The sequence below is a fragment of the Choristoneura fumiferana genome, chromosome 26 (genome assembly GCF_025370935.1).
Source record: "Choristoneura fumiferana chromosome 26, NRCan_CFum_1, whole genome shotgun sequence".
In the NCBI taxonomy this organism is placed as follows: domain Eukaryota; kingdom Metazoa; phylum Arthropoda; class Insecta; order Lepidoptera; family Tortricidae; genus Choristoneura; species Choristoneura fumiferana.
Window position 1 is genome coordinate 6,089,794 of NC_133497.1, and position 17,239 is coordinate 6,107,032.

The 17,239-nt window shown below is 37.1% G+C and overlaps 2 protein-coding genes across 5 annotated transcripts in view; one reads left to right on the forward strand and one right to left on the reverse strand.

The window, feature by feature from the left end:
- LOC141442846 (uncharacterized) overlaps positions 1–5,776 on the reverse strand; it is a 12,342-nt gene extending 6,566 nt beyond the window's left edge. The window contains exons 1-3 of the mRNA XM_074107989.1: positions 5,699–5,776; positions 4,082–4,118; positions 92–288 (exon numbers count right to left, since the gene is read on the reverse strand). Of these exons, the coding sequence (XP_073964090.1) occupies positions 92–288; positions 4,082–4,118; positions 5,699–5,732 (268 nt within the window). The 5' untranslated portion in view covers positions 5,733–5,776. The remainder of the gene's footprint in view (positions 1–91; positions 289–4,081; positions 4,119–5,698) is intronic.
- LOC141442835 (serine protease 27-like) overlaps positions 1–17,239 on the forward strand; it is an 87,212-nt gene that overhangs the window by 37,713 nt on the left and 32,260 nt on the right. The window contains exons 1-2 of one of the 4 annotated variants that reach the window (XM_074107962.1): positions 7,389–7,502; positions 11,619–11,653. The exons of 2 other annotated variants lie outside the window; for them this stretch is intronic. In XM_074107962.1, coding sequence (XP_073964063.1) covers positions 7,470–7,502; positions 11,619–11,653 — 68 coding nt within the window. In that variant the 5' untranslated portion in view covers positions 7,389–7,469. Of the gene's footprint in view, positions 1–7,388; positions 7,503–11,618; positions 11,654–17,239 lie in introns of those variants that run through there. One more of the 4 variants, XM_074107963.1, reaches the window with a different exon arrangement.

Sequence of the window (17,239 nt, forward strand, 5' to 3'; positions counted from 1 at the left end):
CTGTTATCCTGGGAGAGGACAGATTAATCATTTTGAAAACATACTTTCGTCGAAAAATTAGAGAACCCTCAAGAATAACTTATTAACTTACGGATGCACTGTGGCATAGGTTGCCAAACATTTCTGGAGTAGCAGTACGTGGCGTTGCTGCCAACCACTCCATGCCCGGGGTCGCAGGTCACTGTCAAACTGACGAAGTCGTAGGTTTGCCCCGGCACGGCTTCTGGCCTGCCGTCGGCGGTGTAGGTGCCATGAGGCGGATACGCGGGCAGCACGCAGCCATTTTCACTGATGGATGACAGAAATAACTACAATTGTATCGCCAAACAATGTCTGAAAGGTATTTAAAGACGTAATATGGCCCAAATCCTTGCCTCAAGCGCAAGACCACGGTTTTAGTTGGTACTCGTAGATGAGAATCTAGCTTTGTAGCCACCGACGCCTGATATATAATTCCGATTCCGAAACTATAAGAACTGTACTGTTGAAACTTGGTAATTAGTTGTATTTTGTGTTGCGTGTATTCTGTGTTGCGGTTGCATTAAGATTTTCGCACAAAAATAGAAAAAAACAATAAATTTTGGGGGTTCCCCATACTTAGAACTGAAACTCAATTTTTTTTTCCTTAAACCCATACGTGTTCCCGTACGTGGATAGGTCTTCAAAAATGATAGTGAGGTTTCTAATATCATTTTTTTCTAAACTGAATAGTTTGCGCGAGAGACTCTTCCAAAGTGGTAAAATGTGGTGTGTCCCCCCCCCCCCCGTAACTTCTAAATAAAAGAATGATAAAAATAAAAAAATATATGATGTACATTACCATGCAAACTTCCACCGAAAATTGGTTTAAACGAGATCTAGTAAGTAGTTTTTTTTTAATACGTCATAAGTCTTAAAGTAAAGGAAACTTATATATATGTTTTGCTGCTACGGAACCCTTCGTGGGCGAGTCCGACTCGCACTTAGCAGCTTTTTCAATTATATTTTGAATTTATATTTTTTTCAAGTTTCTTAATGCTCGGTGTGAAGTTGTATGAGCCATTCAGGAGCAAAATTATTTTCATCTTGGGCGTTAACACTTGAATCCCTCATTACGCTCAGGATTTCACTTAAGAATCCTTCGCTACATTCTGGATTCAATGTACGCCCTCGCCGTAAATACACCATTTTGCTCCCTTGTGACACAAATAACTATTATTAAATCAGGCGTTACTTTGCGGAGGTTCATTATCAATGAACTAAAAATAATTACTTTGCTCACCCGCGACCTTACGATAGCTTAAATAATCGAGTAAAACTAACAAAAATGCAATAATGCAAAATGGTATAAACGCTCTTAACAATAAACCGAACGAGATAAATTTATCAAGGGTCATGACCATACATCGTTATAGCGGGAGAACGGAGAGAAAAAACAATTTAACAGTAGGTAGTGCAGCATTACAACGCTGCATGCGAGTTGCTTGTTGCATACTTTTTGGTGATTTTCCAAGCATTTTTACTGGCCGGTTGTGTGCTGGCAGTTAACTCTTTTATATTACACATTTGGTTTCTGATTTGAAATTTGAAAATTGAATTCTTTGATTCGTTGGTTCGACTGATGTTTTTGTTTTTGGCCTCGATTCTTAGATCACATGTTGGATAGCGCAGAGCTCTCGTCTGAGTTGGAATTTTGATCTAAAAAATATTCTTCAACCAGTTTTTCCTTTGGTGTAGTGGTTGATACCAGAGTCAGTACAAGTGATTTTACCAATTGTGTGTGGCCGGCTTGTGCCGCAAGATGTTAAGCGTTTGCCCGCTGCTTTTCTACTGCACGCCCGTGTGACGGGGCGTTTTAACGATTTCTCTGAAACTGCCGATTTTCATCGGGTAAGTTTTGATTCCGTGGTTGTCTAGGGACGTGTTAGTTTGGGTCTTTTCCTTGTTGTGGGCTAATTAAAGTTCGCTTTTCAGTCCTACCTATACCCCTACTCACATCCTGATCTACCACCTACTCGTGATGGGTGTCGCCATGTGGTTATTATCCGCACGTTTAATCTCGGGAGACTGGAGCGTGTGACGTCTACTGCTCCGTGGGATCCGTTAGCGTTGAGGTTCAGAAGAGCATACCGTTTCGTGGTGAACTGTTTAAAAAGAGTTTAAATAACCTAATCACCCCTATAAAATAATGCTAATAATGTTTTGCTAATATCATATATGAAAGACAAACGTATAATAGTTTTTTTCGCTCTCATAGATTTTAGGTTGGTCACCCGGTGAATACATGCATGTAGTCATTAGTACTAGCTTACATCATTTCAGGGATTACCTAAGCTTTTAATATTGTCTTTTGTATTGGTTTTTAGGGGATGATTTCCTTTTCAAAATTAAATAAAGGCCTTTACAAAGGCGCATTTCTGTATTGATGTTGGATTTATTTGGCTTGCGGCTGATTAACCTCTTTTTCATAACCGTACAAATTATAATTTTCTTACGTACCTAATTCACTAACAGCTCTGTCTAACAACGTGTGATACCAAAATCTGTTCCTTTTTTGTGTTTATTTTTATGTATATTTTTTGGTTAATTTTTTATAACAATTTGTTTATTTTTTTGTGTTTTTTATAGTTATTTGTGTGTTTTTCTTTTAAAGTGCGACTGTTAATTTTTAAGTAAAAAGTGTTTTACTGCAAAATTCTACGTTTTTGATTTATGTCAGCTTGCTTAGGGTTCACGAGCACCTTATGAGCTCGTGGACGTTTAAGTAATGCTGCAGTAGGTACTGAAAGATTATGACAAATAGGTAAGCAATAACAGAAGTGACACTTATATCGAACAAAATTTTATACCTACGAGTTCAAAATTTATCAATTTTTAATTTCTAATATCGAACCTCCATACTTGACTTGATTTACTAGTGCATATTAAAAACTATGCATGATTAACTACGCAATCGCAACGCAAACTGTTTAGTCACTTTTCCTATTAATATTAATATATATTTATTAAATATTCGTAATAATAACTATGTTCACAACATAATTACCGAGTGCTTTTAAAAATGCCGCGAAGGAAAAAAACGTGCGATGAATTTGTGAAATTGTGGATAAGGATTACCGAATTACAGGCTCGCGAAACAAAATTAGGTATATTGCTATAAAGTGCAACGTTAGTTTCCGTCAAACAAAATCTTCTGCAAAACGACATTTCCACTCACAATTTCAACTTCTTAGATGCTTAAAATTTGTAGGCAGAATTTGTATCCGTCTTTACCTAAATAGACATTCTGTTCCCTATATGTGTTTTTTAACTGATTTTTGTTTTTGCTCTCGCGATAACGATGTAGGTAGGTACAGATCTAGTCAATCAAATTTTTCCATCGTATTTTGTCTGATCTTGCTGTCTCAATGAGCTATAGTGAATTTCAGTAAGATAGTTGAGAAAGCAAGATAAATACGAACTTTGCCGACAAAACACGATGGAAAAACATTACTTATTCAATATTATGATTGGTTTTTTATTTCAACTCCAAATTTGTTACTTTTACGGGTATCCCGTGAAACCATATCGAAAATACAAACTGAGACATGGATGCACAGAAAAACCAGAAAAAGAGACCAGCGCTGGGAATCGAACCCAGGTCCTCAGCAATCCGTGCTGCGTGCTATAACCCCTACACCACCGCTGGACAGGAATCTAGACACGAATTTTTCCTCAAATCAAATCAAATAAATTGATTGATTGATTAATTGGTTTAACCATCTCTTGTCTGGGTGAGCGGTTGGTTCCGAAAGAGTGTGACGTCCTCGATGAGAGCGGAACATAGATGTCGCTAGTGCTGCTGCATAAGTAGCGTAGTAGAAATAAGCAACTTGAGATATGTATGCATAGGAAAAATTCGTGTCTAGATTCCTGTCCAGCGGTGGTGTAGGGGTTATAGCACGCAGCACGGATTGCTGAGGACCTGGGTTCAATTCCCAGCGCTGGTCTCTTTTTCTGGTTTTTCTGTGCATCCATGTCTCAGTTTGTAATTTTCGATTATTCAATACATCTGTATGGTCATGACATGACATGTTGTGTCTTAGCGAAGTGCCATACTTACCCGTCTTGCGCTGAGACTGCACTTAGTCCGTAAGCTACTGAAAAGATAAAAAAATCATTATAATTGATGGCCTAGTGGTTAGAGAATCTGACTACGAAACTTGAGGTAACTACCGGGTTCGATTCAGATATTTGTATGAAAAATACGAATGTTTGTTCTCGGGTCTTGGGTGTTTGATATGTATTTAAGTATGTATCTATCTATATAATTATATTTATCCGTTGCTTTCCAAAGTAAGCTTAGCAAAGCTTGTGTTATGGGTACATAACACAAGCTTTGCTAAGCTTACTTTGGAACTAGGTCAATTGGTGTGAGTTGTCCCGTGATATTTATTATTATTTATTATTATTAATTAATAAGTATAATAAATATCATGGGACACTTGACACCAATGAACTCTGTCCCAAAGTAAGCTTAGCAAAGCTTGTGTTATGAGTACTAGTAAACGGATATACATAATTAAATAGGGAAATACATATTTAAATACATACCTAATAGAAACAGCCAAGACTTGAGAACGAACATTCATAAAATATGTTTCATACAAATATCTGCCCCGTCTGGGGATCGAACCCGGGACTGCTAGCTTCGTAGTCAAGTTCTATAACTATCCAGTCGTCTAAAAATTTGGTATTGTGTATTGGATTTTTTGAAGAAAAAAAAACATAATTTTCTCAAACATGCTCGGAAATGTATGCGTTAATGTCACGAATGGAGACATGAAGTTTCTCATTTATGGCTCCCTACCACCTCCCTACATAACTTCTTGGCCTAGGCCATGAAGTATGTATGAAAATCCATTATTGTCCGCTGCTCTAACTTTTTAAATTTGCTTACTAACATAAACTGAAAAAGAAAAAATTACGAACAGCCAACCACCACTACTCTGTAAGCATTTGCGATACTGCGATGCGATGTGATGCGATGCGATGCGATGCGATGCGATGCGATGCGATGCGATGGATGGATGGATGGATGGATGAAATATTTCCTCACATTGTTTGAGAAAAGCACTATACAAACCTCGGCCAGAACAGGGATTGCTGGACTCGTTTTATCCGCCTCGTCTACGACTCGGCCGTCTACCCCGAACTCGTCCGTCAATCCCTTACTTCATGGCCTCTGCAGTAATGTACTATTTAGACTAACAAGGAAAGATCCTTCCAACTGTCCGGCTCCGATTTGTTTTATTTTTGTATATGTTAGGCAGCACGACCCAGCAGGAGGGATTGAAACCCATGGTATGTAATGTAGGTGAGGTAGACGACTATTGTTCCACTCCTGCTGGCTCGTGCTGAGGCACCGAAATCGAGCTAGTAGGTACCTAGAAAAATATTTTCAAGGGTTTGAAGTCGGTTCCATTTTTTTTTGTCGGTTTTACATTTTTCATTTGGCTCATAATATTTAGATAGAACTCATACTAAAGATTAACACTAAGTAGGATCACTTGTCTTACAACTTCTACATAATTAGTACTTACTGCAACACCAATTTTACCAGCTTTTGTACCAAATTTCTATGCAAAATAAAGGTTATTTGTATTTGTGCTTAGTAAAACAAAAAGAAAGACTATCCACAACATTATCATTGACTAATCATAAAATTCCAAAAACTTACCAGCGAGGAAAAATAAACGATAAATATTGTTCATTATCACAAGACACGTCCGTGCGGTGCCGGTCGCGTCAGAGTTGTTCATACAACTATCTTAATAATGATCATTCGTTTTATATTAACATCTGGGGGCAAGGCAGTGCCCCCGCCAAGTCGAGCAAAAAAGCGGCACGGCCGTACCATTCTTTTCTCGAAGCAGTTAATATGTTATTAGTTAATATGTAAAGCTTTACGTGACCTTATTGTACCCCTGCAGCGATAATAATTATTGTTTATATACTTAGGTATATAAATGATTTCACTAAAAATGTATTTGAATCTTACTCTGCGTCATTAGGAAAACCCAACTCGGAGTATACAGGCCGATTCGTAAAAACTAGTTCATTTTTGAATTTTGGAGGACCATCAAGAGGACTTATTGTCTAACGTAATCTCAATCGCTTTCACCACTTCTTTCTGTCACACGGTATGATGACGGAAAGAGACGGTGCATGCGATTGCAAGCACCCGCGCAGTAGTTAGTACGCATTAGCGGCGTTATAGGAGAGGGCGCGGTGGGGCGACCGCCCAGGGCGCCTGAAGTCTATTATGTAGAAATCTCGCCTAGGGCATTGGAAGAGCTAAAACCGCCACTGTTGGTACGGTATATGCTGTTGTTTTTTAACGTGGTGGAATAAGATTACTTGACGTCACAAAAAAAGCGTTAGGGTGACGGCACCAATCACGGACATGTTTAATGTTTAAGCATAGTATACCTAGTAATGGACCACAAGGATTCAATGCCGTATCGCTCACCATTCATGAACTTTATTTAAATAGTTCATAACTCTATCACGTATCAGATATCTGAATATTAATATTACTGTTATTAGTTTTAAAAAAAAGTAAGGACCATTTTTTAAAATTTGGGTTAACGGAAAAAAACATTATTGGTTCTTGTCCGTGACTGCTACCATTTGTCGATTATTACTAGAGGCGACCCGTGCCCAGCCGTGGGAAGTACCATATTTATGGAGATGACGATGATTGCTATTTTTAATCCAGGACTTATAGAGGGGAGCAGACAGCCGGACAGAACGAAAGCAGTGTCGTACAAGCAAACAACACACTCGACACAGACAATCGCTGACGCTGCGTTACTACCAGAGATGTCTGCATGCGCTGCGAGGAATGTGTTCATTATGAACCAATAGAAACGTTTCATTTACCGTTCAGCTCTGTGGAAACAGCATAGAAGAGCGAGGTTTATGCATACATATACAAAACAAGGGATGGATGTGAGCGAGGAATGTGTTGCCAAGTACTCAGTCCGCCTCGCCGCACCTCGCTCGCTGTTTTGAAAAGAAGCCGCTATACGCCCTCGCTACACATCCTCCCTATGTTCAGCTACCTCGCATATCTCTAATGGAAACAGTCATATCGTTCCACATTCTCGCTACACATCCTAGCACCGATCAGCTAACTCCTAAGTACATCTCTGGTGGTAACACAGATTATTACTGTTCGCGCTCGCTCTGTCAAATTTAGTAGGGTATTAGAGTTAATCGTTCAATGTTCAACGTAGGTTACCTACATTCGTTAATTTAGTAAATTCATGGAAATCAAATTTAAACACAATGTCAGATAAGCTCTCGCGAGAGAAGCGACTGGCAAAGGCTATCATGTTTTTAAAAAAATATTGTAGAGATAGCCTTTTTGCCAGTCGCTTCTCTCGTGATAGCTAAAGTTTCTATTGCCTGAAGAAACCATAACGACCGGACGTATTTCGTGAAAAATGTGCAAAATATACTGCATATATTTGCTCACTGTAAGTGTAGGACTTACAATAGCTTATTGTGCTTGCAGCTTTGCACTTGTGAAAAACTTTTATAGTAAAAAATTAAACCGACTACAAAAAAACCATGAAAATAATTTTCTACCACTATGAAGTCGCCGTTTTCTTTTTCACGCGAGCAGCTAAGTGGCTATAGTCGTCTACCTCACCTACATACGTACTATATATTGGGCTTCACTTACTCCTGCTGGCTCGTGCTGAGGCACCGGCTTCAGACTGGTAGGAAATTATTTTATTTTCATGGTTTTTGTAGTCGGTTCAATTTATTGATATAATTTTTCTCACTTTTTAGCGTAATTAATCTAAGATACGTATGTAATTTTAATTTATATGCATTTTGTTTGTTTGTAATTATTTATTTTAGTTTATTATTTTGGTTTATTTTGAAAAAAATATTTAAAAAAATGTCCCAATCTTTTCATACAAAATTTTATGAGTCATTTTTGTCGCGCCCATACTGAGTGCATGAAAAAACCGGCCAAAAGCGTGTCGGACACGCCCGAAATAGGGTTCTGTAGCCATTGCGTAAAAGTTAAGTAATATTTTTTTAAGGATTTCGTATTTTGTACGGAACTGTTCAGGTATATTTTATATCGATCTCAGGCTGCTATTTACTCTTAAACTACTAATAATTTTCAAGAAAACTTAACTCTTATAGTTTTCCTTGTAAGTTTGATAAACTTACTACCATCCTGATTTTTTTTTAATTTTCCACCCACCGGTTTATATTTTAGAACGGAGGGGGGACGCTCGATCTTAATGAAAATTTGCACATTGAGTAGGTATTTTGCAAATAAATCACTGCATCGAAAATTCGTTTCCGCATACCCCACACTACAAGACTGGATGAGAAAAAAAAATCACCCCTACTTTACGTCTATGGGAGGCATTGAAAAAAAAATCTTTTTTATTTTTTATTGTACCATTTTGTCAGCATAGCTTACATATATTATATTCGTGCAAAATTACAGCTTTCTAGCATTGATAGTCCCTGAGCAAAGCCGCGGGACGGACAGACAGACAGACAACTGCGAAACTATAAGGGTTTCCGTTTTGCAATTTTTGGCTACGGAACCGTAAAACGTCGCAAAACTAAAATTTTTGGGGACATTTTTTAAACTATCGGAATCGCTTTTGATTCTGAGTAGGGAAAACCATATTTTTTCTAATATTGGAATTGGCTTTCACGCCGTAACTACTGCACCGATTTCTATGAAATTTTGCATACTTACGTCATATTACGTTCAAGTTTGTTACTTTTCCGAATAAATGTATTTTTTTTTCTTTTTAAATGTATTTTCTTTCTATTAGAAGTCCAGAATAAATGATAGGATATTTTTTATCCCGAAAATAACTCGTTCCCGAGGGATGAACAGAAGTTTGCTTTGTATTCTAACCGCTGTCGGACCGGTCTAGAAGTATGGATGCATATTGCACAAACGTTCTTTAAATAATGTGTTAAAAAGGGATTTAAAATAAAATGTGTTTGATCTTAAAGGTCTTAAAATTAAAGTCGGTTTACATTTATATCTGCTTACTTAAGACTTCTAAGTTTACAACATCGTTAGTAAGTTTCCGATGGGTACAGCGCCGTAATATTAACCCACGATTAGCAAATACATTTTTCACCTCAGCACCTCAAACAGGCAGGTTTTGCTATTCACTCCGTGAGACAAAGTAACTTTTTAATTATTTTTTTAAATGCTGAGTACGTGTTGGGTCTACTCACTGAATTCCAAATATTTGAACTTTACTTTGATCTGTCATTTCACTTCAACTCGAAAAAAGCAAAAGATAGGATTAAATTTGTCGATTACAAACTTAAATTAAATTTTTGGTATTAAAAATATATCGAAATATTTCCAAAATGTAAATTTTCCTGATCTTTTAATAAAGTATGCAACCTCGTTGCACGAAAGCCGCTTCTCTTGTTTTGTTTTATAAAGAATTCCGTATACTGCCTCTACAGTATAATTAAATTGTTAAATTGAATGATTTTTTAACAAATCTATTTATGTTTATGTAAAGAAATCTTAATAAAAATCATATTTAAAGGTTTAATTGTTCAACCTTTTCAATAACCCCGAGATGAGGCTTTTTGCAGTATTAAAAAATAAGTTGACATTAGTACAAGAAGTTAAGATTGCATGTTATGAGTATGCGATTTGTATTGTAGCTACTGACTCTTTTTATGGTTTTAAATGTAATTATTATATTTGATAATAATCATTCTATTTAAAAAAAATGTGTTTTATTTGTACAGGTAGGTATATGTGGTTTTATTCTTATGTTACATTTAAATTATGTCTCGCTGCTGAGGTGAAAATTGTATGTGTCACACGAGACCAAAGTTTTTTTGCATCTCGTAATATTTCAATCCCTTGCTGATCTCAGGATTTAGATCACTCGCTAACCTCGTGATTCAATTATAGAATGGGATTGAAAATCAACACTCGAACAAAAAACAACTTTGCTTTCTTGTTGCAAAATAACTATTACTCAAAGTCATTCACTTTCCGAACCAAAATTGGATCAACAAAATAGTACATTACTAATGAAATAAGGTAGATAGTTTTGGTTTGGTTTCAACAGCTTTGGGTAGGACCCCTAAAAAAAAAAAACACTGTGTTTTATTTTTCTTTTACGGTTTGGCTGCAGGCAAAACAGGTAAGTCTCTTTTCTCTTTAGGCCATTTCTAGTCTTTACATTAACACGAAACTGTCGAATGTTTATATAAAATGTCTTAACATGGTGAATTTCTTTGCTTTAAGGATAACTCTGATTGAAGTTTGAAACGCTTCGGTAAGACGCAGCGCGCGTAACTATTTATAGTTAACTACTGACCAGCAAACGTTGTTTTCCAGTCTAGGTAATAATTTTGTAGAATAACACCTATAATATATCAAAAACCATGAAAAATAAAATAATTTTAGTCTGAAACCGGTCAACACAGCAGCCCAATTTACAGCGTTAGTAAGTTGAGGTACAGCGCCTAAGCCACTTAGCAGCACCTCAAACAGGCAGGTTTTGCTATTCACTCCGTGAGACAAAGTAACTTTTTAATTATTTTTTTTAAATGCTGAGTACAGTGTTGGGTCTACTCACTGAATTCCAAATATTTGAACTTTACTTTGATCTGTCATTTCACTTCAACTCGAAAAAAGCAAAAGATAGGATTAAATTTGTCGATTACAAACTTAAATTAAATTTTTGTATTAAAAATATATCGAAATATTTCCAAAATGTAAATTTTCCTGATCTTTTAATAAAGTATGCAACCTCGTTGCACGAAAGCCGCTTCTCTTGTTTTGTTTTATAAAAGAATTCCGTATACTGCCTCTACAGTATAATTATTATTTGTTAAATTGAATGATTTTTTAACAAATCTATTTATGTTTATGTAATAGAAATCTTAATAAAAATCATATTTAAAGGTTTAATTGTTCAACCTTTTCAATAACCCGAGATGAGGCTTTTTGCAGTATTAAAAAATAAGTGTGACATTAGTACAAGAAGTTAAGATGCATGTTATGAGTATGCGATTTGTATTGTAGCTACTGGACTCTTTTTATGGTTTTAAATGTAATTATTATATTTGATAATAATCGGATTCTATTTAAAAAAAATGTGTTTTATTTTGTAAACAGGTAGGTATATGTGGTTTTATTCTTATGTTACATTTAAATTATGTTCTCGCTGCTGAGGTGAAAAATTGTATGTGTCACACGAGACCAAAGTTTTTTTGCATCTCGTGTATTTCAATCCCTTGCTGATCTCAGGATTCTAACCTAGAATCACTCGCTAACGCTCGTGATTCAATTATAGAATCCTTCGCTTACTCGGGATTGAAAATCAACACTCGCAACAAAAAACAACTTTGCTCTCTTGTTGCACAAATAACTATTACTCAAAGTCATTCCACTTTCCGATACCAAAATGGATCAACAAAATAGTACATTACTGCGGAGGCCATGAAATAAGGTCCCTGTTCTGGCCGAGGTTTGTATAGTTTTGGTTTGGTTTCAGTTTGTACCCTTTGGGTAGGACCCCTAAAAAAACTAAAACTAAACACTGTGTTTATCTTTTCTAGTTTACGGGTTGGCTGCAGGCGCCGCTCAGAACAGGTAAGTCTCTTTTCTCTCTTAGTCGCCAGTAGTATCTATGTCTTTACATAACCCGTGGGCGTGGCGTCTCGGTCACACGAAACTGTGACGAATGTTTATATAAAATGTCTAACACGGGTAACATGGTGAACTGTTCTTTGCTTTAAGGATGAACTCTGATTGAGTTTGAAACGCGTCGGTGCGCGTTAGACGCAGCTACCTTAAGGTCGCGGGAGAGAAAAGTAACTATTTATAGTTAACTAGCTGACCCAGCAAACGTTGTTTTGCCATATAAATTATGTCTAGGTAATAATTTTGTAGAATAACACCTATATATATATATATATATATATATGTAATCACTTCTATATACCTACATAACACTTAACTAAATAAATTACTTACAAAATTCAAAACTAAACATACTTAACCGCCCCAGTTACAGACAGTAACACTTACCAAGGTTCACAACTGAACCATCACAACCTGGAAACATTCACTAGTGCTCTCGGAGACACTTTTGTCTGTGACCAGTACTGACTTACGGGAGTACTGTTGGAGAATATCCACAGCGTATCCTACATACCATCTTTTGATTGGACGGTGACTGTCCTAGGGCATCCTGCCGACTATCTAGAGGTCACTGAATGGTCAAAATTGTTACTTTCCAGGCATAACTCATAAAATAATCAATTTTTTGCGTAATTATACATTTAATTCATTTATAAAAACCGTACAGTCAAGGGTAAAGATATCGATACGGGCAAAGTTGCAAAAATATGTATACACGGCCTTAATGTTAAGTGCATAAAGTCGTGTATACATATTTTTGCAACTTTGCCCGTGCCGATATCTTTGCCCTTGACTGTACCATCACATCAATATCCGTATAAAACCCAACATGAATCTCAATTCAAAGAGACGACATCAAATTCGACGACAAATTGATTTCGTTCTTTCCGCAACTGCCGATCAGCTCCGTAGCCTGTTTATTTCCGTACTAGCCTCTTCTACGGAACCAGCAGAACCAGCACCAGCAGCCCTTATTCTCCATAACAAGACTTCGAAGACTTAGAGAAATGCTTGACAAAAGTTTCTTCACATCTATTAACATTACACATTAATAGCACACATAGAGATAAGGTGAGCACTTATCTCTTACATATTTCGCAACGTTTAAATAGGATTAATATCCACACAGAATTAACGAAAATTATTCTTGATTCTTTAAAAAATATCAGCGAACAATTTGTACAATGTCAAATGACTTTGAAAACAAAACTTCAAATCTTTCTTTAATTACCATTCGTCCAACCTCCATCCGCAACAACCGCAATCCGATATAAAACCCCTTTCACAAAAAATGATAGTTAGCTTAACTGAAACCCGAACTTAACCGCAATCCGATATAAAACCCTTTCACAAAAAATGATAGTTAGCTTAACTGAAACCGATCCAATGATATCCTACTAATATTATAAATGTGAAAGTTTGTGAGCGAGTGAGTGAGTATGTGAGTGAGTATGTTTGTTACTTCTTCACGCTGAAACGGCTGGACGGATTTGGATGAAATTTGGCGAAAAGTTAGTTTATAACCTGGATTAAAACATAGGATACTTTTTATTCCGGTATTCCCCCGGGATAGGGATAAAATTTCGAAATAACAACCTCTAGGCTTAGAGTCATGAAATTTGGTATGTAGGTAGTTGGACGTTTGGAATAACAGATAGGTGACTTTTTGACCCGATATTCCCACGGGATACCTAGGGATAAAATCTTGAAATAACAACCACTGGGTTTAGAGCCATGAATTTTGGTATGTAGGTAGCTGGACCTCTGGAATAACACATAATCTATTTTTTACCCCGATATTCCCACGGGATAGGGATAAAATCTTGAAATATTAACCGCTGAGCTTAGAGTCATGAAATTTGGTATGTAGGAAGCTGGATGTCTAGAAAAACACATAGACGACTTTTTGACCCGATATTACCACGGGATACCTAGGAATAAAATGTCGAAATAACAACCGCTAGGCTTAGAGGCATGAAATTTGGATGTAGGTAGCCGTATGTCTGGAATAACACACAAGTACGCTACTTTTTATCCCGATATTCCCAAGGTATAGTTTTGTAACTAAGGGGACCCCATACAAGCCTGTATTATTATTATTATTATTTCATATTTTTTTCTTTAATTGTATACTGTAGATTTTAAGTTTTTTTTTTTTTTATTTATTTAATCAAACGGCACATGCTAATAAACTAAATTTTGGTATCGCCAAACTGTTACCAGTTTGTTGGCGATGAAGCGCTCAATACATTTAATGAATCATGCACCATACAAAACAGTTCACAGCTAAAAACTAACTAAAAACTAACATGCACAAAGTACCTACTTACATTTTTTTACATATTTTTTCTAAAAGGTTTGTTTTCAGTCTCTTTTTTAGGACCGGTTTACTAAACTTAGGTGTGTCTCTTAACCACCCTATTTCGTTAAACAGCCTCGGCACTAAATATTTATTTAACCTTTTCCCGTAATAATTGGCTGCTGGAGGCTGTATTAATTTACCCTCTCGTACCCTCCTCGTGTTGTATTTATTAGTTACGGGGCATTTATATTCATTTAAATAATAGTTTTCTAAGTATTTCTAGTATTTTATTTGTAATTATTTTATTTTGAAAAAATGACTTTCTGCCAAGTTGCTTGCGGCGCATTCTCGTTGGCAATGATGGTCTTTCCGAAAGCGCTGGTAGTATAAAAAATGACGTGTAAAAGTGCCCATTGCGGCCTATTTAGTGAATAAATGATTTGAATTTGAATTTTGCATTTGAATTTGGATAGGGAAAAAGTTTGAAACTTCAGCACTGAGTTTAGAGTCTTGATTTTTTTACAGTTATTCACAACACAACCTCAATGAAGACCACGATATAAATATTGGAATTTTCCTGGGGAATTTTGTAAAATCCCGAAAATTTCAATTGTAGCTACCACACCGAATAGTTTACGCGTGCGAAGCCGCGGGTAAAAGCTAGTAATAACCATAAAAACCTAACCATAAAAATATATTTTTTATAAGTAACTACAAGCTTTTTTTTGCTGACTGTACTTTTTGTTGACTGTACTTGCATTGTCACCCAAACTACATTTGCATACCAAATTTCAAGTCGATGCTATTACCGTTGAAGAGTTCCGTCCTGCGGAGATGATCCTGGCTGGACTACCAGGATGTCACTACTAGATTATTGTATTGTCACGCGATTTACATAAATAGGTATCCCAAATTTCAAGTCAATCTGCCTACTGAAAGTTGGTCAAATTTAACTCGCAAGATTTGATTATAGACAGAGAGACAGACAGACGCGGAGTATCGGTATCCAGTTAGAGACCCTAAACTTAATAAGCCAAATAAAATGACCCCACATTGCGTACAATTTGCTTATGAGCTTAGAAGGCTCTGCGAACACTGCATCATTTCCCTTCTGCTAACATCCAGGTAAAGTTTTCAAAATAGGTTTGAACAAATATCTATTTACTAGCTTTTGCCCGCGACTTCGTCCGCGTGGAATAGTAACTTTGGGAAGTATTCAATTTATTTAGGATACCTATACTGCCAATAATAGCACAAAGAAACTTTTCTACGGCTTAATGAAAATAACCATTTCAATACATTGGGTATGTAACATAAATATTTTGTGGGTAGCCACATTTTACCAAAACGACGTGTACTCTACCCTGCCAACACAAAAGGCTTAATTTTTCATAGTGAACTCTTGACACCTTACGTCCTTTATTGTAAGTTAGGAGGGTAGGATTATAATTAAGACGGAATTTTAGCTACACATAGTTGCGATAAATATACCTGCTTATAGTAAATTTGTTTGGAATTCCATAAGAACTTTCATCTCCATATTTTCAAGTAAATAGGTCGTAATTTGAAAAGCGCCGGAACAAATGTTTTTTAGGGTTCCGTTCCTCAAGAGGAAAAACTTGAACCCTCATAGGATTACTTCGCTGTCCGTCCGTCCGTCTGTCTGTCAAGACCCTTTATCTAGCGGAGTCTCGGTATCGAGTTGAAATTAAAACACTAAACTCAGGTCAATAGTCCCGAAAGCTGTTAAAAAATCAAACTTCTACGTCAAGGCAATCAAAAGCTACAGCCATTAAAAAGGTGTTTTCATACAAATCGCCTTAACAGAAAAAGTTATAGCGCACTGCCGGCTGTCCTAGAAACTTGGAATTTTGCATAAAGGTAGCTCTTATTGCATAATAAATAAGAAAAATCTGAAAATCATATTTTTTTCATGATGACCTCACATTGCTTACACTTTTCTTATGAGCTCAAAAGGCTCTGCTAACGCTGCATCATCCCTTCTGCTTACATCCCCTCGCAGGTAAAGTTTTCAAATGAAGACATTTTTTAAACCTTTTTTGTTGTTATTCATCATCATCAATCATCATCACCACAATCACCATCATCATAACCAAGCATCATAATCAGCACCACTATCATCACCATCACGATCAATCAGCTCCACAGCCTCCACTCCGCTCAGCAGCGACCACTCCGCTCCGCTCTACAGCCTCCGCTCCGCCAGCCTCCGCTCCGTCAGCCTCCACTCCGCCAGCCTCCGCTCCACCAGCCTCCGCTCCGCTAGCCTCCGCTCCGCTCAGCAGCGTCAGCCCAGCTCTACTTGACTGCCTCCGCTGCAGCCTGCATTGTCTCCGCTCCATCCGTTGCCTCCGCTCCACTCCGTTGCCTCGCAGCCTCCGCTCCGATGCCTCCGCTCCGTTGTCTCCGCTCCGCTCCACTGCCTCCGCTCTGCTCGGCCAGCCTCCGCTCCGCCAGCCTCCGGTCCGTTGCCTCCCTGCCTCCGCCCCGATCCGATCCGAACAAATAAGTATCTATGTATCTCTTATCACGTGCCCAAATGCCAAGTTTCATAAAGAACCATCGATTTATCTTCGACAATGACGATCTTCCATATAAAATTTCATCCCTTATTTCACCCCCTCACAGGAAGAATTTTGAAAAACGCGCGAACAATTATTTATGTATCCCTTATTGTGCGTGATAAGGGTCACGTGTACCCAAATGCCAAGTTTCGTAAAGAACCATCGATTTATTTTCGACAATAATGATCTTCCATATAAACTTTCATCCCCTATTTCACCCCCACACAGGTCGTATTTTCAAAAAAGCTCAACCAAATATCGACTTATTTCTTATTAAGTGCCTAAATGCCAAGTTTCATGGTTTTATCTTCGACAGCGACGAACTTCCACCACATAAACTTTCATCCCCTATTTCAACCCCTTAAGGCCTCTTTTTTGCAATAAAATATAGCATGTGTTCTTTCCCAAAGTCTATTCTATCTCTGTACCAAATTTCATCAAAATCGGTTCAGCAGTTTAGGCGTGAAAGCTTAACAGACAGATAGAAAGATAGAGTTACTTTCGTATGTATAATATTAAATAAGTAAGTATGGATAGTATGGATATAGATATATAGATATAGATTATTGATAAATATGTTCAATAACTTATATATGTATAGTTATGTCATTAGAGGCTAAAAGGACAGAGATGGACGTAGGTAATGGG